Source organism: Gorilla gorilla, chromosome 9 (assembly GCF_029281585.2).
Source record: "Gorilla gorilla gorilla isolate KB3781 chromosome 9, NHGRI_mGorGor1-v2.1_pri, whole genome shotgun sequence".
NCBI classification, from domain to species: domain Eukaryota; kingdom Metazoa; phylum Chordata; class Mammalia; order Primates; family Hominidae; genus Gorilla; species Gorilla gorilla.
This window is the reverse complement of record NC_073233.2, coordinates 20879084-20901933: the sequence shown is the minus strand read 5'-3', so window position 1 is coordinate 20901933 and position 22850 is coordinate 20879084. Positions and strand designations below refer to the sequence as shown.

At 36.7% G+C, this 22850-nt stretch overlaps 1 protein-coding gene and 1 non-coding gene across 5 annotated transcripts in view; one reads left to right on the top strand and one right to left on the bottom strand.

Annotated features, from left to right (window-relative positions):
* COPB1 (COPI coat complex subunit beta 1) overlaps window positions 1–22850 on the top strand; it is a 42473-nt gene that overhangs the window by 3444 nt on the left and 16179 nt on the right. For all 4 annotated transcript variants that reach the window (XM_019037009.4, XM_019037008.4, XM_019037010.4 and 1 more), the window contains exons 3-14: window positions 2123–2352; window positions 2751–2920; window positions 5884–5998; window positions 7982–8074; window positions 10047–10184; window positions 13395–13514; window positions 15445–15552; window positions 15637–15783; window positions 16880–17025; window positions 19593–19689; window positions 20660–20820; window positions 21997–22117. In XM_019037009.4, the coding sequence (XP_018892554.3) occupies window positions 2123–2352; window positions 2751–2920; window positions 5884–5998; window positions 7982–8074; window positions 10047–10184; window positions 13395–13514; window positions 15445–15552; window positions 15637–15783; window positions 16880–17025; window positions 19593–19689; window positions 20660–20820; window positions 21997–22117 (1646 nt within the window). The remainder of the gene's footprint in view (window positions 1–2122; window positions 2353–2750; window positions 2921–5883; window positions 5999–7981; window positions 8075–10046; window positions 10185–13394; window positions 13515–15444; window positions 15553–15636; window positions 15784–16879; window positions 17026–19592; window positions 19690–20659; window positions 20821–21996; window positions 22118–22850) is intronic.
* On the bottom strand, window positions 17634–17695 carry LOC115936346 (U7 small nuclear RNA). The gene has a single exon (XR_004071842.3). It is a non-coding gene; the product is annotated as a U7 small nuclear RNA (small nuclear RNA).

Here is a 22850-nt window from a genome sequence, read left to right as displayed (position 1 = left end):
TGATGTTCTCTTCAGTTTCTTTCATCAGTATTTATAGTTTTCATTGTAGAAATCTTTCATTTATTTGGTTAAATTAATTCCTAGGTATCTAATTTTATCTGTGGGTATTGTAAATGGGATTAGATTACTTCTTCAATTTCTTTTTCAGATTGTTCACTGTTGGCATATAGAAATGCTACTGATTTTTGTATGTTGATTTTGTGTCCTGGAACTTTACTAAATTTATCATATTTCTGAATTTTAAAAATGTATACCGTGTCTCCTTTTTGTGAGTGATTCTGTCAAGAAAAAAAAATTTATAATTAATATGCTTTCCAAAGTAATGATTCTTGTTTAATTGAACTGCTAAAAATAAATACAACTTAAACTGATAAATATTGTTTAAACAGAGAAGAGTGAAAATTATGCTTCAAATATAGAAAGGATCTTTTAGAAGATAGTTTGCAGTTTGAAAAGAAACTTAATATTTTTTTACTTGCCTATTCCCACTTCTTAATCAGCAGTAATGGAATACCTCCTGATTCTAGGTTACTTAATACTAGGTTTCTATTGAGGTCTATTTTTAGAGAAGGGAAAAGAAACCCAGTTTTATGACATTTAAAATGATACCATTATATACATAAGCCACATATATTTCCCTTTTTTCATGTTCATGTAGGATAGTTGAATGCAAAATAGTGAATACATTCATTAGTGTTTTTCCTCATAATTTAAAAATTTTCATTATTAGATCCTCAGGATACTTAAGGTTATAGCTAGGAAGGTAAAGAATAAAATCTGCCCTTAGTTGGAACAATGCCCTAGTCTTAATTGAAGCTGCCTTAGCTACCTTCCTCCAACCAATAAATAAATACATACTCTCCAGTTTAATGTATATTTTTGCCATTAAGAAGAGTTGAGACTGGGCATGGTGGCTCATGCCTGTAATCCCAGCACTTTGGGAAGCTGAGGCAGGTGGATCACTTGACTTCAGGAGTTCGAGACCAGCGTGGCCAACATGGTGAAACCCCATCTCTAGTAAAAATACAAAAATTTTAAGTGGCTATTAAATGAAGAGTTCTGTGGGCCAGATGAACCACCGCATCTGACCCTCAGAACTCTGTTTCATAGCCGCTTAGCTCTAATCATTAGAAATGTATTTCTCATATTTAGGCCCAAATCTGGTTCCCGGTAACTACTACCCATTAGTTGTAGTTCTTTTCCTCACAATGGCCCTAAGATTATTGAAGACTTGTAATCATTCTTTGTTCTCCCCTTCCCAAGATAATTCATTTATTTTGATGATCTAAACAGTTGTAGTACAGTGTGCTACTACATACTTCTCTGCCTTTGAGTTTTGGATCCAGAAGATTTTTAGTACTATAAATTCTTCAGTATGCAATGATAATGGTGTGAAATTTTAGATAGTTTTGCATAAAATACTTTATGTTGCAGAGTTTTTAGGCTAAATAACAGTAAACTAGCATTTTATCTTAAATGTGTCATCCTTAATTCTAAATGATGACTACTAATCTAGAACATTTGAATTACCTCCCAGTTTTCCAGATGATATCTTAAGAAAGATTCTAAAGTTTTACAGCCTGCCTGCAGAACTATGATGAGATTTTAGAAATAATCCACTACTTTAGTTTTCAGCCTTTTTGAGTATGACGTTTCTCTTTCAAATGTTAAAAAAGTTACATATTTATCCTCCCATAATAGTAGTTTTAACTTTGTTAAAATGCACACAAATAGCTAAAAGCTGTTTTGAATTCAAAATCAATTAATAGTATGTATTTACATTTTGAAAAATAGCTATATGTGTTTTGAAACACGTTTACTTGGTATGACTGTAGATTCATGGAGCCTGCATTAACTCAATTGGTTAGGAACCAGAAATCTAATCCAGTGCCTTCATATTATATATAAAGTGTCTGATTTCCAGAGATAAATGACTTGAGCAAAGACAGCTTATTTGGTGGAGAACCAGGTGGAGAACCCTTGTCACTTGGGTTTGTACTTCTATTACCATTGCTGATACTGAAGTAAGAAGGTACATTTTATTTTGTTAATTGCTTTTAAATTTATGTGATGAATTTTCTTTTGAAATAATTGTGCTTTTTTTTTTTAATTTTTGATTCAGAAAAAGGAGATGTAAAGTCAAAGACTGAAGCTTTGAAGAAAGTAATCATTATGATTCTGAATGGTGAAAAACTTCCTGGACTTCTGATGACCATCATTCGTTTTGTGCTACCTCTTCAGGATCACACTATCAAGAAATTACTTCTGGTATTTTGGGAAATTGTTCCTAAAACAACTCCAGATGGGAGACTTTTACATGAGATGATCCTTGTATGTGATGCATACAGAAAGGTAAACCAAATCATAATTATTTCTGAATATTGCTTTGAATTTAAATGTAAAATTGGTAGAATGGGCTGTGTTTTAATTGTTAAAATTGAGTCTTTGATAAGATGTAAGTTGTAGAGATTTGGAATTGTAAAAGTTATTTTTAAAAGTTTTATTGTCACTTTTCAGACATTTTCTATGCATTTTATGTGTATATATTAATTAAAAAACAGTGACACACATATAAGACATTGATGAGATAGGTAAAAATTGCTTCAGTCAACAAGAATATGATGGAAATTGTCGGTAATCTAGGTCTTTTTTCTCAAACGTATTTTTTTTCCATTGGAAAGTTTTGCATTAAAATTTTCTTTTTGTAAAAAGCTGAAACTCAGCATTTCATATTTTAATTTTTATATCAGGATCTTCAACATCCTAATGAATTTATTCGAGGATCTACTCTTCGTTTTCTTTGCAAATTGAAAGAAGCAGAATTGCTAGAACCTTTAATGCCAGCTATTCGTGCATGTTTGGAGCATCGACACAGCTATGTTAGAAGAAATGCTGTTTTGGCCATCTATACCATCTATAGGTAAATAAAGATACTGCTTTGGCTTCATTCTGTGAGTACTGTTTAGTCTTTTAGACTAGTGGTTCCAAAGTGGTTGCTTGCAGACTGAATATAGCTTGAAGATATGTTTTGTATGGCCAGCACTGTATTTTTTATTATGAACATTGAAAAGTCAAAAGATCTGGCAGCGCTGTTCCTAGCTTCCACATGACAACATTCTGCTGAACTTGTATAACAGTAACCCCCTTTAAATAAGTTATATACTTTACAGTTTATGACAGTGCTTGTCATTCTCAACCGTATTACTCCAAGCCACTTTATGTGTTCATTTGCTTAGCCTCTATAGGCTTTTAACTTTGGACCTTGTTTTAGAATTCGTTTTGTGGAATGTCGGTCTTTTTACTGTCAGAAGCTTTGAGGAAGGAACTTTTTAAATGAGAAGGGCTACAGTTATAACTGAGTCCAATTCTTAGAAAGCTGAAGATTTTGAATTTTTATTTGTTTTTGTTTTGTCTTGAGATGGAGTTCCACTCTCGTTGCCCAGGCTGGAGCCCAGTGGCGCGATCTCGGCTCACAACAACCTCCGCCTCCCGGGTTCAAGTGATTCTCCTGCCTCAGCCTCCCAAGTAGCTGGGATTACAGGCACCGACCACCGCACCCAGCCAATTTTTGTATTTTTAGTAGATATGGGGTTTCACCATGTTGGCCAGGCTGGTCTCGAACTCCTGACCTCAAGTGTTCCACTCGCCTTGGCCTCCCAAAGTGCTGGGATTGTAGGTGCAGGCTACCACACCCGGCGGAGATTTTGGATTTTTAAACCAATTTAAGGAACCAGTTAGATGAAGCTAGAATGCTCAGTTTTTACAGTCACAGGTAGCAATTTATTAAGGACTACAATGTAATTTTTATAAGCATCTTTGTACTTTAGTAGATTTGTTGGTTAAGATATAATTTCATAGTTATCTTACTGTTAGATTTTATCCATTAAGGAAAGTGGTATTCTGGTTAATAATGTAGATGAGCCAGGCGTGGTGGCTCATGCCTGTAATCCCAGCACTTTGGGAGGCCGAGGCGGGCCGATAACCTGAGGTCGGGAGTTCGAGACCAGCCTGACCAACATGGAGAAACCCCGTCTCTACTAAAAATACAAAATTAGCTGGGCGTGGTGGCACATGCCTGTAGTCCTAGCTACTCAGGAGGCTGAAGCAGAAGAATTGCTCGAACCTGGGAGGCAGAGGTTGCGATGAACCGAGATCGTGCTATTGCACTCTAGCCTGGGCAACAAAAGCAAAACTCCATCTCAAAAAAAAAAAAAAAAAAAAATAATAATAATAATAATAATAATGTAGGGTGAGTTCCTTTAATGTTACCCTACAGACTACACAAATTTCAGAATTTAAACTATAGTGCACATAGAAAAATTAGGCCATTTATAGGACAATTGGAAATTTGAACACTATGTCTTGATATTAGGAAATTATTAATTTTGTGAGGTATGATGATGAATAATTAGTTTTACAAGTAAAGAGTCCTTGATTTTAGAGAAACCTACCAATATATTTACAGAAGAAAGGATACATTGCCTGTGATTTGCTTCAAAATAATATGGCAAGAGGGAAATTTGGCAAGGATATAGATGAAACAAAACTAGCTATGAATTATAATTGTTGAAGCAAGGTGATGGATTTTATTAAGCTAGTGTTCACTCTTCTCTGTACTAATATTTCTAAATTTCCAAAAGAAGAGGCAAGTCAGTAAGTAAATAGTACACAACTAATAAAATTCAAGGGACTGTGTTTTTCCTCTTAATGTAATTCTTAATATATTGATATGCTTAAAATGTATGCACAACAGTTATTAGAGACATTGGTTAACAGATGGTGTGTTGAATAAATCAGCTTTTTCTGTATTGAACTAGAAAACGTATAATTTGATAATTTAATAGATGAAGGTATAACTTTGTGTTTCCTTCTACCAGTTCCTTTTTTTTTTTTGAGACAGAGTTTCGCTCTTGTTGCCCAGGCTCGAGTGCAATGGCACGATCTCAGCTTACTGCAGCCTCCACCTCCCAGGTTCAAGCAATTCTCCTGCCTCAGCCTCCCAAGTAGCTGGGATTACAGGCATGCGCCACCACGCCCGGCTAATTTTGTATTTTTAGTAGAGACGGAGTTTCTCCATGTTGGTCAGGCTGGTCTCAAACTCCCACCCTCAGGTGATCCGCCCACCTGGGCCTCTCAAAGTGCTGGGATTACAGGCGTGAGCCACTGCACCCGGCTCCTTCTCCCAGTTCTAACTGATTTGAAGTTTCAAAAAGCAGGCCGGGCGTGGTGGTTCATGTCTGTAATCCCAGCACTTTGGGAAGCCGAGGTGGGTGGATCACTTGAGGTCAGGAATATGAGACAAGCCTGGCCAACGTGGCAAAATGCCGTCTCTACTAAAAAAATAACAAAAATTAGCCTGGCATGGTGGCACGTGCCTGTAGTCCCAGATACTCAGGAGGCTGAGGCAGGAGAATCACTCGACCTAGAAGGCGGAGGTTGCAGTAAGCCGAGATCACTCCACTGCACTCTAGCCTTGTCTGGGCACGGTGGCTCACACGTGTAATCCCAGCACTTTGGAGGCCAAGGTGGGCAAATCATGAGGTCAGGAGTTCAAGACCAGCCTGGCCAACATGGTGAAACCCCATCTCAACTAAAAATACAAAAAATTAGCTGGGCATAGTGGTGGGCACCTATAATCGCAGCTACTCGGGAGGCTGAGGCAGGAGAATTGCTTGAACCCTGGAAGTGGAGGCAGCAGTGAGCTGAGATCGCACCACTGCACTCCAGCCCAGGCAACAGAGTGAGACTCTGTCTCCAAAAAAAAAAAAAAGCAAAAGTATGTTGTAAAGTTTGATTAAATTTAATTTTGGTATTGTCCAGAGAGTTACTAAAATAGTAAAGTAGGCTTTTATTAAATATGGATGTTACCTGTTCTATTTAAAGAAATTTTGAACATCTTATACCTGATGCTCCTGAACTGATACATGATTTTCTGGTGAATGAGAAGGATGCAAGTTGCAAAAGGAATGCATTTATGATGCTAATTCATGCAGATCAGGTGAGGTACTTTTTAAAAAATACTCTTATTACTGTATTTAAGTGACAATTAAAAGTATTACATAGACTTAATCATGTTTTTAGTCAGTAATTTTGTTTATAGTTCATGTGGTTTGTGTATTTTGAAATTTTTAAGCTTGTAGAAAAATACATTTTTTTCTTAACCCTTCTCTAAAATATTGCATATGTATACATTCTTTTTTTCAATTAAACATTGAAGAGGCATTTTAGAGCAGCCACCCTACAGTTTTTAAAAATTAAAATTGTTATGGCTGTTCTTTCCTATGATGGTATAGACCTAAAATTGTTTAGTAGAGAAAAATAGTAGCTTTGCATAGATACATCCTTAGCCATGCCTGTGGAAATAGGGTGGCCTTCAGTGTAGAGGTGTATCCTTTTAGGTTCTTCAACTTTCATACATGGGTGCCAACTCCACATCCTGCTCTGCTGGTGGTTAAAGTACATGGATCTACTTTTGATTAGCAATTACTCTGTACACCTTGATGCCATCTAATCTTGAAATTTTCTAGCCAGTATTTATCACCAAAATATGGGAAATAATATGCGTGAAGTCTGAAAAATATGGAGGCCTTCCAGTCCTCTGAAATCTAGATACTGTTACTTTTTTCCCCCAGATCTTCCTTTAATGGATTGTCCCCCAGTTATTTAAAATTGTGGTAACATACACATAACAAAAAAATTTACCCTCTTAACCATTTTTAAGTGTTCAATGATTTTAAATACATTTATAATGTAGAACCATCACTATCTTCCATCCTCATAACTTTTTTTGTCTTGCAAAACTGAAACTCTGTACCCATTAAAAAATAGCTCCTTATTACCACTTCCTCCCAGTCCCTGGCAACCACCATTCTACTTGATGTCTCTGTGATTTTGACTAAGTATTCCGGATAAGTGGAATCATACAGTATTTGTCCTTTTGTGACTGGCTTATTTTACTTAGCCTAATGTCTTCAAGGTTCATTTATGTTGCAGCATGTGTTGGAATTTCTTTCCTTTTTAAGGCTAAATGAATACCCCATTGTAAATATATGCTACATTGTGTTTACCTGTTCATCCATTGGTGGACACTTGGGTTGCTTCAATCTTTTAGCTATTAGGAATAATGCTATTGTGAACGTAGATGTACACGTATCTGTTTGAGACTTTGCTTTCTGTTATTTTGGGTATACACCCAGAAGTGGATTTACTGAATATACAGCAATTCTGTTTTTAATTATTTTAGGAACTGCCATACTGTTTTGCACAGCAGCTCTACCATTTTACATTCTCACTAGTAGTGCACAAGGGTTTCAATTTCTCCACATCCATGCCAACACTTGTTGCTATTGTTTTTTTGATAGTAGCAATGTTAATGGGCACGTGAAGTGGTATTCAATATTGTCATTTTGTCTTCCTAAAGAAGATTATGAGAAAGCTGCGTATATGAGCAGTGTTTTGTCCTCTTGTGTAATTGGTTTTACTGACCAATGCTTTTGGCATTATGCTGTTAACCTACATTGAGGGGCATAATCAGAAATAGTCCAATAAAATTTATTGATACTTTTACTGGAGAGATGTTTTCAGCATTGTAGTTCTGTATATTACAGTGTCCAATATATGAGGACACATAGGAGATTTTTCTTTTAGGTCTCAGTAATAGGAATAACTATTCACCTAAGCAGCTGATTTTGATTGTATGGATACCCTGAATCCCATAACACATAGTGTTTTCCCTCTTTGGTTTAGCTGCTAGAAAATCAGACCCCAGGTTTGTGGCTCATTTCCAGAAAATATATTTAACTTTATGTCTTATATTTTATATGTTAATTTTATTCTTGATTTTTTCCCCAATTAATTTCTCTTTGCCCTGATCTCCTCATTTGTTTTATATTGAGTTGTAATGTGTGTATTTTTTAAGATGCATTAAGTCCTTCTATTGAATGAGGTGGAGAATGATAAACATATTCTTATTTTTTTTTAGGATCGAGCTTTGGATTACTTAAGTACTTGCATTGATCAAGTTCAAACATTTGGAGACATTCTGCAGCTGGTTATTGTTGAACTGATTTATAAGGTAAGAATGATAATCTATGATGAGTAAAATAAACTCAGCAGTTTAAGACAGGGTTAAATACTTTCTTTCTGGGATAATTATTGCTAGGATAATATATTTTAATAGTATAAATATTTTATAGCATAGCCTATTAAAGCCTTTTTTTCTTTTACTTTTGGTTTATTGTATTTTCCAAGTAGAATACTTGCTTATATCCTTTCTAAACCTCCATAAAGATTTTGATAAAAATTCATGGCTTGAGCCAGTGTAGCTGCACATAAATCATTGTGAACTTCCCAGTCACTGAATAGATTATAATTAGGCTTTAAAATAAAATTCAAGATTTTCTTGAGCATACATCAGAGTAAAATCAAACAAAAAAGCCTTAAATACTTTTTATGTTCCCTGTTTGTAAAAGAGAATAGAAAAACTTTAAATGCATTAATATGACATTGTAGGCCATTGACAGGAAATCTAAAACCAGCTAAGAATTTTGGATTTTTAAATCAAGTACTATATTGGCAACACTTTACTATGATATATCCTTTGAAAGAGTTGATTACATCTTAATGTTCTGATAAAAGGTACAAGAAGATCCAACTTTGCTATTAATACCATTAGAGGCCAACAAAACATAGGTCCCGATGGCTTTATTAAATATGATAGTATGGTCAAAATACTGGTAGACATTACTAACTGATTATAGCTGTCTTGCTTCTAGTAAGAAAGGGGCTCCTCTTAACGCAAGGTACCAGTAGTTTGGAATGGGAATTTAAGATGAAACCAAGACTTACTGTACAGTTTTGTTTTTGTTTTTGTTTTTTTGTTTTTTGTTTTTTTTTGGGCAGAGTCTCACTCTATTGCCCAGGCTGGAGTGCAGTGGTGCGATCGCGGCTCACTGCTGCCTCTACCTCCTGGGCTCAAGCGATTCTCCTGCCTCAGCCTCCTGAGTAGCTGGGATTACAGGTGCACGCCACCGTACCCAGCTAATTTTTGTATTTTTAGTAGAGACGGGGTTTCACCATGTTGGCCAGGCTGGTCCCAAACTCCTGACCTCGTGATCTGCCCACCTTGGCCTCCCAAAGTGCTGAGATTACAGGCGTGAGCCACCATGTCCAGCCTATAGTTCTTTTTAATTCATGTGTATAGTTTAGGATGTCACTGAGGTTCTCAAAATTAGCGGTTCCCTGCTATCTAATGACTTGTTAAGTAGGGTCCATGTTATAGTAAAAGGAAATAACTTATAAGTCATGTCCATGTAATAGCGTTTTGACTATATATATTTTAGGAAAATCTACTACAAATACTGACTTCAAAAGAGAAAAAATAAGGGATATTTGCTATACAAGTAAAGGTATCAGGATACATTTAGAATGGGATAGAAATTTTTAGTTTTCTCTCCAATGTTGAATATAGTCTCAAATAATAAGTAGTAGTACTTGGGAAAAATGTGTTATCTTTCTTGCTTGAAAAACTGGTATTTTCCTTTTATTAGCTATTGAGATTTATATCATCTGTCATGTTTCCCTTTGGCATCCAGAATAAACATTTAGGACCAAATTTAATATCCTGTGACAGTACCCATATTAGTGTACTGGGTTAATGTGTCCTTACTTTTGTTACTTTACATTTTCTTTTTCTCTTTCACTTGTGTATAGCATACACATTTTAAGTCATCAGAAAACCTTTTATGATGGGATGAATAAATAAGTGCACAGCTGTAAAAATTATTTTGTTCACACCATCCTATCTAGTAAAGCCATTTCTTGTCTATGTTTTTGTTGGCCTCTAACTTGCTTCTTTCTGAAATTACCGACGTTGTGTCATAGTGTCTCATCCCATTTTGGCTGATATTTTCATATGTCCTCATAAGACTGTTCTTAGCTTTCATATTGAGAAAACTAGCATCCCATAAGCTGACATTCATGAAAAAACTCCATTTGAAAACAAGCGTTCCTGAAGTCGGTTGAAATGTTAATGTTTTCCTCTTCAGGTCTGTCATGCTAATCCATCAGAAAGAGCTCGTTTTATTCGCTGCATCTATAACTTATTACAGTCGTCCAGCCCTGCCGTAAAATATGAAGCTGCTGGGACATTAGTGACACTCTCTAGTGCACCAACTGCAATCAAGGTACTGTGTATTTCTTTTGGGGCCAGATTAGATGATAGATTTTCTGTCTTAGCGCTCATGATTTAGTGACATTTCAATTCACTATGTGGTTACATGGCACAGAGAGAATAACTACAAATTTATAAAATTATTTGATGCCTTACATTGTTCAACCTTCCTTCTTTTCTTCCTTCCTGCTTTCATACACACATATATAGATACAGACAGAGAATGACAGTACAGTTAACCTCTGACAACACAGGTTCGAACTGCGCAGGTCCACTTATACATGGACTTTTTTTCTACCTCTGCTACTCCTGAGACAGCAAGACTAATCCCTCTTCCTCTTTCTCCTCCTCCTCTTCCTCAGCCTACTCAGTGTAAAGAGGTTGGGGATGAAGACCTTTATGATGATCTACTTCCTTTTAAGGAGTAGTAAATATTTTCCTTATGCTTTTCTTAACATTTTCTTTTTTCTAGCTTACTTTATAAGAATACATTATATAATACATTTAACATACAAAATATGGGTTTTTGTTTTGTTTTGTTTTGAGACAAGGTATTGCTTTGTCACCCAGGCTGGAGTGAGGCAATCTTGGTTCACTGCGTCCTCCACCTCCTGGGTTCAAGCAATTCTCCTGCCTCAGCTTCCCGAGTAGCTGGGATTACAGGTGCCCACCGCTATGCCCAGGTAATTTTTTGTATTTTTAGTAGAGATGGAGTTTCACCATGTTGGCCAGGCTGGTCTTGAACTCCTGACCTCAAGTGATCCGCTAACCTCGGCTTCCCAAAATGCTGGGATTATAGGCGTGAGCCACCGTGCCTGGCCACAAAACATGTTTTAATCAACTGTGTCATTGGTAAGGCTTCTGGCCAACAGTAGGTTATTAGTAGTTAAGTTTTTGGGGAGTCAAAAGTTACGTGTGTGGCTGGGCACAGAGGCTAACACCTAAAATCCCAGCATTTTGGGAGGCCAAGCTGGGAGGATTGCTTAAAACCAGGAGTTTGAGACCAGCCTGGGCAACAAAGAGAGACCCTATCTGTACAGAACCTTTTTTTTTTAATTAGCTGGTGCTAGGTGTGGTGGTGCATGCCTGGAGTCCCAGTACTTTGGGAGGCCAAGGTGGGATGATCGTTTGAGGCCAGGAGTTCGAGGTTGCAGTGAGCTATCGTGGTGCCACTGTACTCCAGCCAAGGCAACAGAGAAAGACAAAAAATAATATGAATTAGCTGGGCACAGTGGTGTATGCTTATAGTCCCAGCTGTTCTGAAGGCTGAGGCATGAGGATAGCTTGAGCCCAGGAGTTCAAGACTGCAGTGAGCTATCATTACTCCAGCCTAGGTGAAACAGTGAGACCCTGTCTCTAAGAAAATAAAAATTAAAAGAAAAATGTTACATGTAGATTTTAAGTTTTAGTGAGTGTTTTCAATAATAGAGTATTTACCTTTCTCCCTTTCTCTAATTTATTCTGTCAAGACTATATCATCAACCCTTAATCTATTCAGAGAATGAGCTGTTCTAAAAGCCAAATTGTTTAAATTGGAGAATTTACTGCTTTACCCAAAACTTGAACTTTTTTTAATTTTTGATTTTGAAATAATTTTAAACTTACAGAAAAATTGCACAGTACAAAGTTCTTTTCTGTTGTTGTTTTTTTTTGTTTTGTTTTTGTTTTTTGAGACGGAGTCTCACTCTGTCGCTCAGGTTGGAGGATAGTGGTGGGATCTTGGCTCACTGCAACCTCCGCCTCCCAGATTCAAGTGATTCTCCTGCCTCAGCCTCCTGAGTAGCTGGGACTACAGGCGCATGCCACCACACCCAGCTAATTTTTGTATTTTCGGTAGAGACAGGGTTTCACCATGTTGGCCAGAATGGTCTCGATCTCCTGACCTTGTGATCCACCCGCCTCGACCTCCCAAAGTGCTGGGATTATAGGCGTGAGCCACCATGCCTGACGAGGACAACATTCTTATATATTCTTCACCCAGTCTTTCTCATATGTTCACATCTTTTATAATCATATAATTGTCAAAACTACAAAATTAACATCAGAACAATATTATTAACCAAACTACAGGCTTTATTCATATTTCGTCAGTTTTCCCACTGATGTCCTTTTTTTGTTCAGGATCTAACCTAGGATCCCATATTGTATGCAGTGGTCATATCGTAGTCTCCTCCGATCTGTGCTAGTTCTTAGTCACTTATTATTTTTCATGACCTTGACGCATTTGAAGAATACTGGCTGGTTTGTTTGTAAAATATCCCTTAACTTGGGTTTGTCTGATGTTTTCTCAGATTGAGGTTGTACATTTTTGGAAAGAATACTACAGAAGTGATGTGTCCTTCTTAGTGTATCTTACCAAGGAGTACATGATGTCTGTATGTCTTATTACTGATGATGTTAACCTTGATCAGTGAAGGTGCTGTCTGCCAGATCTTCCAGTTTTATGATTTATTCTGGCGTAATCAGTACATGTTGTAGGGGGAGATACTTTGAAACTATGCAAATATATTGTTCCTCAAATTCACACCTACTTATTTTAGCATCCATCAGTGGATTTTCTTACAACAATTATTGCTTTGGTATTCTAATGGTGGTTTTCTATTTCTCTCATTCAGTATTTATTTATTGGAATTCTTATGCAAGGAAGGGCTGTTGTTTCTCTTCCCTCCCTCCCTTCTTTTCCTTCCTTCTTTCTTTGTATCAGTATGGACATTTTATTCTATCATTCTAAAATACTTTACACATTTTTTGTCTTATTAATAGTTATTGTAAATACTAAAATATTTTAACAACTCTGGGTGATCTTTATATTCTTGTTGTTTCTGTACTGCAATGCAGATGAGTTAGACTTTGCCTCTAAACTGAAATATGCTTAATCGATGTACTTCTTGGGATTCTTTTCCTGCTTTTTTCTGGCTTGTTCCTTAGTTTTAACCCTTAAATTTTGGCTGTTAGTAAGTATGTCTACCTATAGCAGCTTTTTTTCATCCTTTTAATTTGTAATGCCTCTAATCTTCTGTAAGTTTGAAAAATAACAAGGGACTAGAGGAACCCATTCCTCAGAACAAAATGTATAATATATAAACTCTAGTACAGGGATTAATTAATGAGTGTATTTTGGCTTCATGGGAGTGTGTGTGTGTGTGGCGTGCACACGCATGCTTATTTTCAAATTTTATGATAGATGAATAACTTCTTAAAATGTATTTCTTTTTTTATATAGGCCGCTGCTCAGTGTTACATTGATTTAATTATTAAGGAGAGCGACAACAATGTAAAACTCATAGTTTTGGATCGCTTGATAGAATTAAAAGAGCATCCTGCTCATGAACGAGTACTACAGGTAAGTGTTATCTGAAAAAGAGAGATCCTAAATAAAATGTTTTTCAAATTTAGGTCATTCTCAAGCTTTGCCCATCTTGGTTAACCTAAATGCTTGGAAACTGAGCAGTTTATATTTTGATCAGCTAAAGTGTTAACTATTGAGTCGTCATAGCCTTTTGGGGTATTATCTTTACCACAAAAAATATTTCTAAAATGGCTGGACGCGGTGGCTCACGCCTGTAATCTCAGCACTTTGGGAGGCAGAGGCGGGCACATCATCTGAGGTCAGGAGTTTGAGACCAGCCTGGCCAACATGGTAAAACCCTGTCTATACTAAAAATAACAAAAATTAGCTGGGTGTGGTGAAGTGCGCCTGTAATCCCAACTACTTGGGAGGCTGAGGCAGGAGAATCACTTGAACCCAGGAGGCAGAGGTTGCAGTGAGCTGAGATCGTGCCACTGCACTCCAGCCTGGGCAACAGAGTGAGACTCTGTCTCAAAAAAAAAAATGTTTTTCTAACGTGAATCAGTATTATATTTTTTTATCTTTTAGGTTTGTACTGTATTGACTATTCTTAGCGATAGTGACATACTCATTTTAATTTGAATATAATTTACATTTCATGGAAAATTATTATACCAATTGAGAATAAAAGATGATCTGATTCTAGAAAATTATCACCATATTTGTTTAATCCATGAGAATAATAATGGTTATAAAAATAAAACCCCATGACAGGTAAATGCAGTGCTGATCTTGGATCAGAACAACAGCAACAACAAATTTCTATGAAGGACATTATTGGGACAGATTGAGAAATATGGATATGGTGTGTATATTAGTTAATAGTATTGATCAGTGTTAAATTCTCTGATAATTATAATGTGGTTATATAAGAAATTATCCTTACCCTTGAGAGAGATACACTAAAATTATCAGCAGTAAAGAGCAAATGTGGGCCAGGTGTGGTGGCTCATGCCTGAAATCGCAGCACTTTGGGAGGCTGAGGCAGGTGGATCACCTGAGGTCAGGAGTTCGAGACCACCCTGACCAATATGGTGAAACCCTGTCTCCATTAAAAATACAAAAATTAGCTGGACATGGTGGCGTGCAACTGTAGTCCCAGCTACTCAGGAGGCTGAGACAGGAGAATTGCTCGAACCCAGGAGGCAGAGGTTGCAGTGAGCCAAGATCTTGCCACTGCACTCCAGCCTGGGTGACAGAGCAAGACTCCGTCTCAAAAAAAAGAAAAGAGCAAATGTGGGAAGATATTAACTGGTGAATGTAGGTGAAGGATATACAGGAGTTCACTCTTAGAACTTTTTTATCAGTTTCAAATTGTTTTTAAGTGTGCATCTTTTAAATGTTACATTTTCCTATGGAGTCAAATAACATCACATTTAACAAAATTGTTAATAATTTATGAATGTTATCTAATACCAAGTCTATATGTAGATTTTCCCAGTTATCCCAAAAGCCCTTTTTGTTTAGTTTGCCCATTTTGTGACCGTGTATCGTATTTGGTGGTTATGCCCTTTCAGTCTCTTAATTTTGGACAGTATCTTTTTTTTATGACACTGATTTGTTGAAGAGACCAGACCAGTAATACTATAAAATGCCCCTCTTTCTGGATGTGTATGGCTACTTTCTTACGTTGTTTAGCTTGTTCTTTGACTTCTGTTACTTTCTATAAACTGTAAGTTGGAGCTTTAGCTTTAGCTTGACAGAGTCAAAGTAAACATTATCAGTTTGAATGTGTCATGTGCTATTATTTCATATTGCAGTGTATCAGGAGACCCAAACTATCTAGTTCTTCCACCACTAGTGGTTTTGTTATTGATTAAAGAATTAAAGTGATGATAGATAAACCCCACCATTCTGCAGTGAAGATTTTTTTCCTGTGACCAGAAAGATTGGTGTTAATTCTTGATTTTTTCTTCTTTTTTAGGATCTGGTTATGGATATCCTAAGAGTATTGAGCACACCAGACTTAGAAGTACGAAAGAAAACTCTGCAGTTAGCACTGGATCTTGTCTCTTCTAGAAATGTTGAAGAGGTAAAACGAAACTCTGACAGCACTTTGTAGCTATCAGGCCCAAATATGATGTAACTCTCACTTATTTTTACTTCATTCTATAAGCTGGTTATTGTCCTGAAGAAGGAAGTGATAAAAACAAATAATGTGTCTGAGCATGAAGATACTGACAAATACAGGCAACTCCTAGTGCGAACATTGCATTCCTGTTCTGTCCGATTTCCAGATATGGCTGCAAATGTTATTCCTGTGGTATGTAATTCTGATTACTTTAATTTTGAAATTCTCTAAAAGAATTTTTTAAAAAATATAGTTATTTGACAAACTCCAGAAATCTCAGCTGCCTAGAACCATTAAATCTCATGGTGAGAAATGATCTTTATATCTGCCTCTACCTTTAAACTCAGAAGGGTGAGGACTGACTTCTTTCACTTACATATTCATCAAAAAAACAAAAACAGTGACCAAAAAAAAGCTTTGCATATTATTTTAATTGATGATACACTTACCTAAAGTAAAATTATGCTGTGTATATATATTATTCAGTAAGGCCAATAGGTATTTATTTTAAATAGCTTTAGCTCTTAAAGGAATCAGTTATAGGAAAAATTCACATACGTAGAATATTTTGCTGTCACTATCAGATAAGTGAGGTATGTTATTATAATTTGATTTTTGCCTTTGAGCTCTTTAGTTCTCTCTAAAATGATTTTAGTTACAATTTAGGAGGATCGAATTCATTTATTTATTTTGAGTTTTGGATCTCTAGCTTATCTTTTATAGTGAATTTTAAAATAAATTTTGCTGCACATAAAATGGAAAAGCCATTGTGACTTTGTTTACATAATAGTACTTGTCTCTCAATTTACATTTTGTTGTGTATTTGAAAATTATTAAGAATTACAAGGGTCAGGCATGGCGCTTCATGTCTGTAATTCGAGCACTTTGGGAGGGCTAGGCAAGAGGATAACTTGAGGCCAGGGATTCAAGACCAGCCAGGGCAATATAGGGAGACCCTGTCTCTACAAAAAAATTAATATTAGCTAGGCATAGTGTCATGCCTGAAGTCCTGTCTCTACAAAAAAATTAATATTAGCTAGGCATAGTGTCATGCCTGAAGTCCTAGCTCCTGGGGAGGCTGAGGCTGCCAGAGGATCACTTGAGCCCAAGAGTTCAAGGCTGCAGTGAGCTATGATTGTGCCACTATTCTCTAGCCTGGGCAGCAGAGCAAGACCCTGTCTCTTAGAAAACAAAAAAAGAATTACATTCTTTGAATTTATTTCTTGTCCCAGATAATTTTCTTTTCGAAAATTGTTAGTTCCATTTTCCTTTTTTTTTTTTCTTTTAGTTAATGGAATTTCTCAGTGACAACAACGAAGCAGCAGCTGCTGATGTCTTGGAGTTTGTTCGTGAAGCCATTCAGCGCTTTGATAACCTGAGAATGCTTATTGTTGAGAAGATGCTTGAAGTCTTTCATGCTATTAAATCTGTCAAGTAGGTTTAAAATACATTTAAATGTAAGGTCAAGTAAGCATTTTATCAGTTTTTATCTTTAAAGGGTCAGTTGATAGAAAATAGAATGGAGAGGACAATCAAGCCAAAATAAGACAAGTTTGTACAACAAGCATCACGCTAACTCCACTCTCATTTAATCTATAATAAATGGCCCAAAATAATTTTTTTAGGAGTGATTTAGCTCAGGGTCTCTATTCTGATTTTCTCTAAAACATTGTGAATCTTAAAGTAACTAAAGAGCATATTTTTAAATGGCATCACTTTTTGGCTATTACTATTATTTATATCTTCCTTTCACATTTAATGAAGAGAAAGATTGAAAATGCAACCTAAATCTGTCTTTCCCTTCAGAGAGCCTTTGCTAATGAGAAAGGACTGTTGCATCTAAATTTTGCTTCATTTAAAGCATCTGATGGATAGTCTCTAACAGACTTGAAATATGTCTTAGGAAGGAAGGGACAAGTACAAAATTGTTTTTATGATATGAAAATATATTAATATTTATGGAAGTGAGCAGAGCAGGATTTGCTTCCTTTGTGAGAAGAAAATCATATTAAGGATTTGCTTTTTTTTTTTTTTTTTTGTGAGAGGGCTTTCCGGCAAAAACCGGAAAGCCTGCTAAACAAATTTTAAAAGAGCTATGACACTAAGAATTTGTTTTTGACAGCCATAATTTCTTAGAGCTTTGGTTTCTATAATTAATTTTTTCTGAATAAATTTAATTAAAATCTTAGGGGAAAGCTGACTAAGGACTTTATTCAGTTTAACATTTTAAACTAAAGAATTGTTGGCTGGGTATGGTGGCTCACACCTGTATTCCCAGCACTTTGGGAGGCCAAGGCAGGAGAATTGCTGGATGTCAGGAGTTGGAGACCAGCCTGGGCAACATGGTGAGACTTTGTCTCTATTTATTTTTTTAATCTAAATGAATGAATGAATGGTTGCTTTCTTTACTATTATTTTTTTACTGATCCCTTGTACTTCTTCTGTATCCATTGTTCAGTTCAACACCTTGCCTCTTCAGTGACTGAAAATAAAAAGTGATTTACTTCTTACATTAAAATAATACATTCCTGATTTTTTGTTTTTGTTTTTGTTTTGTTTTTACTTTATTTTATTTATTTATTTTTTTAAGAGAGATGAGGGCCTTGCTTTGTTGCCCAGGCTGGTCTCGAACTCCTGGACTAAAGCAGTCCTCCCACCTCATCCTCCCCAGATGCTGAGATTACAGGTGTGAGCCACCGTGTCCGGCCATAAAATAATACATTTCTTATAGTAGTAAGAGAGAAAGCCAAATTTGCCTTCACTGTGTCCTAAATGGACACTTTACTGGGAAACATTTTGGTATTTTATTTTTACTGCTAGGTTTACCAGTTTTAGAATGTTCCTAATAATAATTAATAAGAACAGTTATTTTACTTTTAATCTTTGTGATTTCTGGAGAGAACTGAAACCTAGGTTTTGTTAGATTCTTTCTGAAATATTTATCTAAAATACTTTAGAACTGCAGAATCTTGTTGATTTTTGTTTTTTGTTTTTTTGTTATTGAGACAGAAGCTCGCTCTGTCGCCCAGGCTGGAGTGCAGTGGCGCTATCTCAGGGCATTGCAACCTCCGCCTCCTGGATTCAGGCAGTTCTTTTTTTTTTTTTTTTTTTTGAGATGGAGTCTTGCTCTGTCTCACAGGCTAGAGTGCAGTGGCGCGATCTCAGCTCGCTGCAACCGCCGCCTCTCATGTTCAAGCGATTCTCCAGTCTCAGCCTCCCAAGTATCTGGACTACAGGCGCGTGCCACTGCATCCAGCTAATTTTTTTTGTATTTTCAGTAGAGACAAGGTTTCACCATGTTTGTGAGGCTGGTCTTGAACTCCCAACCTCAGGTGATCCGCCTGCCTCAGCCTCTCAAAGTGCTGGGATTACAGGCGTGAGCCACTGTGCCCGGCCTCAAGGAGCTCTTATGCCTCAGTTTCCTCAATAGCTGGGATTACAGATGTGCACCACCATGCCCGGCTGATTTTTGTATTTTTAGTAGAGATGGGGTTTCACCATGTTGCCCAGGCTGGTTTTGAGCTCCTGGGCTCAAGTGATCCGCTGGCCTCAGCCTCCGAATGTGCTAGGATTACAGGCGTGAGCCACCGTGCCTGGCCCTTGTTTTTTTTTTTTTTTTTTTTTTTTGAGACGGAGTCTCGCTCTGTCACCCAGCCTGGAGTGCAGTGGCGCGATCTTGGCTCACTGCAAGCTCCGCCTCCCGAGAATGGGTTCCAGCCATTCTCCTGCCTCAGCCTCCGGGGTAGCTGGGACTACAGGCGCCCGCCACCATGCCCGGCTAATTTTTTTGTATTTTTAGTAGAGACGTGATTTCACCATGTTAGCCAGGATGGTCTCGATCTCCTGACCTCGTGATCCGCCCGCCTCGGCCTCTCAAAGTGCTGGGATTACAGGCGTGAGTGCCTGGCCCTTGTTTTTATTTGAGCTTAAATTAACAAAGAAAGATCTCTGCTTCAAGATTTGTCTGCCAAGTTCATGTTTCAGATCTTGTATTGTGCTAGGATTTACCGAGGAGCATTATGGATCCTGGGAGAATACTGTAGTACCAAGGAAGACATTCAGAGTGTGATGACTGAGATCCGCAGGTCCCTTGGAGAGGTATGTTTTACTTTAGTAAATGTTACTTTATATGGTAATTTTTCCTTTAGGAAAATCTGACTTTTTATAGTGATTTGCTTACATTATTTACACTTCTGAGTTAGATTTTGTTTGAACAAAATGTTCTGTGTTTATTAAAAAAAAAAAATAAAAGCAGCAGCAGCTTGTAAAATTCTGCTTTAGCCTGTATTCTGAAGGAAGAATGCCTTAGAGTAAGTCTGACTTTAGAATATTTATGCACTAAAACTGACAGTATTCTTCATCCTAACAACCTTATGGTAGAATAGAAAGAACAGTGGACTAATTATCAGGAGACCTGACAATTAGTTCTAGTCATTGTTCCATCGACAGTTAGCTGGAGGACCTTGAATATAAGTTCCTCAACCTAACTTGACATCAGTTTTTTTCACCTATAAAATAAATTAAAATAGGTAATGATTAAATACTCTTAGTGCTCTTACATTAGGTAACGGACTGGTATTGAGTAATAAATACATAATAGCCATTCAGTTAATTTAAAAGTTAGTTGATGAAGTTATTATGTACAAATAAGTCGGATTTATTTCATTTTAGAAGGATGAGTACTGTTTTGGTTAAAATTTCAAGGAAAGGAATGAAGAAGAGGAATACGACTTAATGACCATCTACTTTGTGTTAGACACTGTCCAGTGCATTTTTCTATTAGGTAAAATGTGTAGAAAGAATTAAGATTTCCACTTAGCAGATTAAGAAACTGAGGTCCAAAGTAGTAAGTGGCAGAGTGAGAATTCAAACCCTGGAATATCCATCTCTGAAGCCCCTATTCTACCTACTACATTATCCTGGGAAGGAAATAAATTGAAAGCAGAGTTCCCATTTCCAAAAATCCCATTAGGGTAATGCCTTTTTTAGAGAAACAATCAAATATTTAAATATAATTTTGCTTGCTGTTGATACTATTACTAAAATGATGTTTCCAATTGACTTTTAGATCCCAATTGTAGAGTCAGAAATAAAGAAAGAAGCTGGTGAATTAAAACCTGAAGAAGAAATAACTGTAGGGCCAGTTCAGAAATTGGTTACTGAAATGGGTACCTATGCAACTCAGAGTGCCCTTAGCAGTTCTAGACCCACCAAGAAAGAGGAAGACAGGTAATTTATGGCACATATACCCTGCCAGCTGTACTACTTTTATTATTACTCTTGCATGTAAAACAGTCAAATGATTTCTTTTCTCTTGCTTTTGCAACCAAAATGAAAATCTTTGCCAATTAAGGTACTTGAGAAGCGGAGGGTGTTTAAGTTCTTCCCCCTAGGAATTGTATTGATGGTTTTAATCCTCTGTCCCTTCCAGTGTTTTTATGGAAATAACTATTCTGTTTAAACTCAAATTATTTTTACTCAGAAAATGCTAAGTGGGGGTAACTGAAGATATTTGAGTTTTGTTGTTTATTAGCATCTGAAAACATTTTGAAGATTTTTCAATTTCTAAATGATGGAATAAAATTGTGCATTTTTCTATTAAGTAAATTTTAATGGTGAAGATGGTGAAATCTTTGCCTAAAATTTTACTGAATACCCACTAAGTGCTAGGCATTGTGCTAAGTAGTTTGTCTCATATAGTCTTGACAATAAGCCTTTGAGATAGAATATATTATCTCCATTTTATGGAAGAAGAATTTGAGGCTTACCCAGTAAATAAACAGGTAAGCTGGAATTCGGAGGTACTTCATTAGCTGCAATTACGTATGCCCCTAATTAAATATTTTATCTTTCCATATTCTGATGGCTTTTGTGTCATTCAAAGATAAGTTTTCTTTTCTTTTTTTTTTTTTTTTTTTTTTTTGACACAGAGTCTTGGTCTGTCGGCCAGGCTAGAGTGCAGTGGCGTGATCATGGCTCACTGCAACCTGTCTCCTGGGCTCAAGCAGTTCTCCTGCCTCAATCTCCGGAGTAGCTGGGATTACAGGTTTGTGCCACCATGCCCAGCTAATTTTTGTATTTTTAGTAGAGATGGGGTTTCACCATGTTGGCCAGGCTGTCCTCGAACTCCTGACCTCAGGTAATCCACCCGCCTTGGCCTCCCAAAGTGCTGGGATTACAGGTGTGAGCCACTCACTGCACCTGGCCAAAGATAAGTTTTAAAGTCATGTATTATTTTTCTCTTTCCTTCTTTCTTCTGGGAGCTAAGGAGTTAGTTAGCTGAGGTATCCTTATCACTGAAGGATGGTAATAAGAGTGTTTAATAGGCCTATATCATTCATTTATACAGAAGCTGCATGCTGCTTAGCAAGTTGGTGGGTTTGATTTTCCTTGGTTGCTTTGCAGACCTCCCTTGAGAGGATTCCTTCTGGATGGAGATTTCTTTGTTGCTGCCTCCCTTGCCACAACTCTGACCAAGATTGCATTGCGCTATGTAGCTTTGGTTCAGGAGAAGAAAAAGCAAAATGTAAGTTCATTTATTTTACATTTAACCAACAATTAAACATTGAGTGCCTACTATATGCATTGAACAGTGAGGGACTCAAAAATTAATGCTAAGTTTCTATCATGAAAGAGTTTATGATTTAATAGCAGAAGTGGACACAGTAATATATTACTCTAAAATTGATAAAGTATCTTCCTCTTCTGTTTGGGCTTTAAAAAAATGAAAATTGACAAAGTAATACAATAACAATGTCATGTGATTATTCCAGTGGAAGAGAAAGGATTTATGAAGTCACCTCAGTTTGCTGGGATTAGTTCAGGACCAGTGAAGGAAATGTCCTTCTCTCCAGCATCTGCATGCATTCGGTCATTGTCTGTTTTATCCCAGAATGTCTCAAGTTATTCTCATCTGTAGTTCATGCCTGCTTTGTAGCTTCTGACCGTTCTAACCAAACACCCATTTACAATGGTATGCAGTTGGTCCTCCATATTCACAGCTTCTGCACCTGCAGATTCAACCAGCTATGGATTGAAAATATCTTTTTTAAAAAACAATAAACAGTAAAAAATAATAGAAAGTTGAAAACAATACAGTGTAACAATTATTTACATAGCATTTACAGGCATACTTCATTTTATTGTACTTTGCACGTATTGCTTTTTTTTTTTTTTTTTTTAAACAAATGAAGGTTTGTGGGAACCCTGAGTTGAGCAAGTCTGTTAGCACCATTTTTCCAAATAAGCATATGCTCACT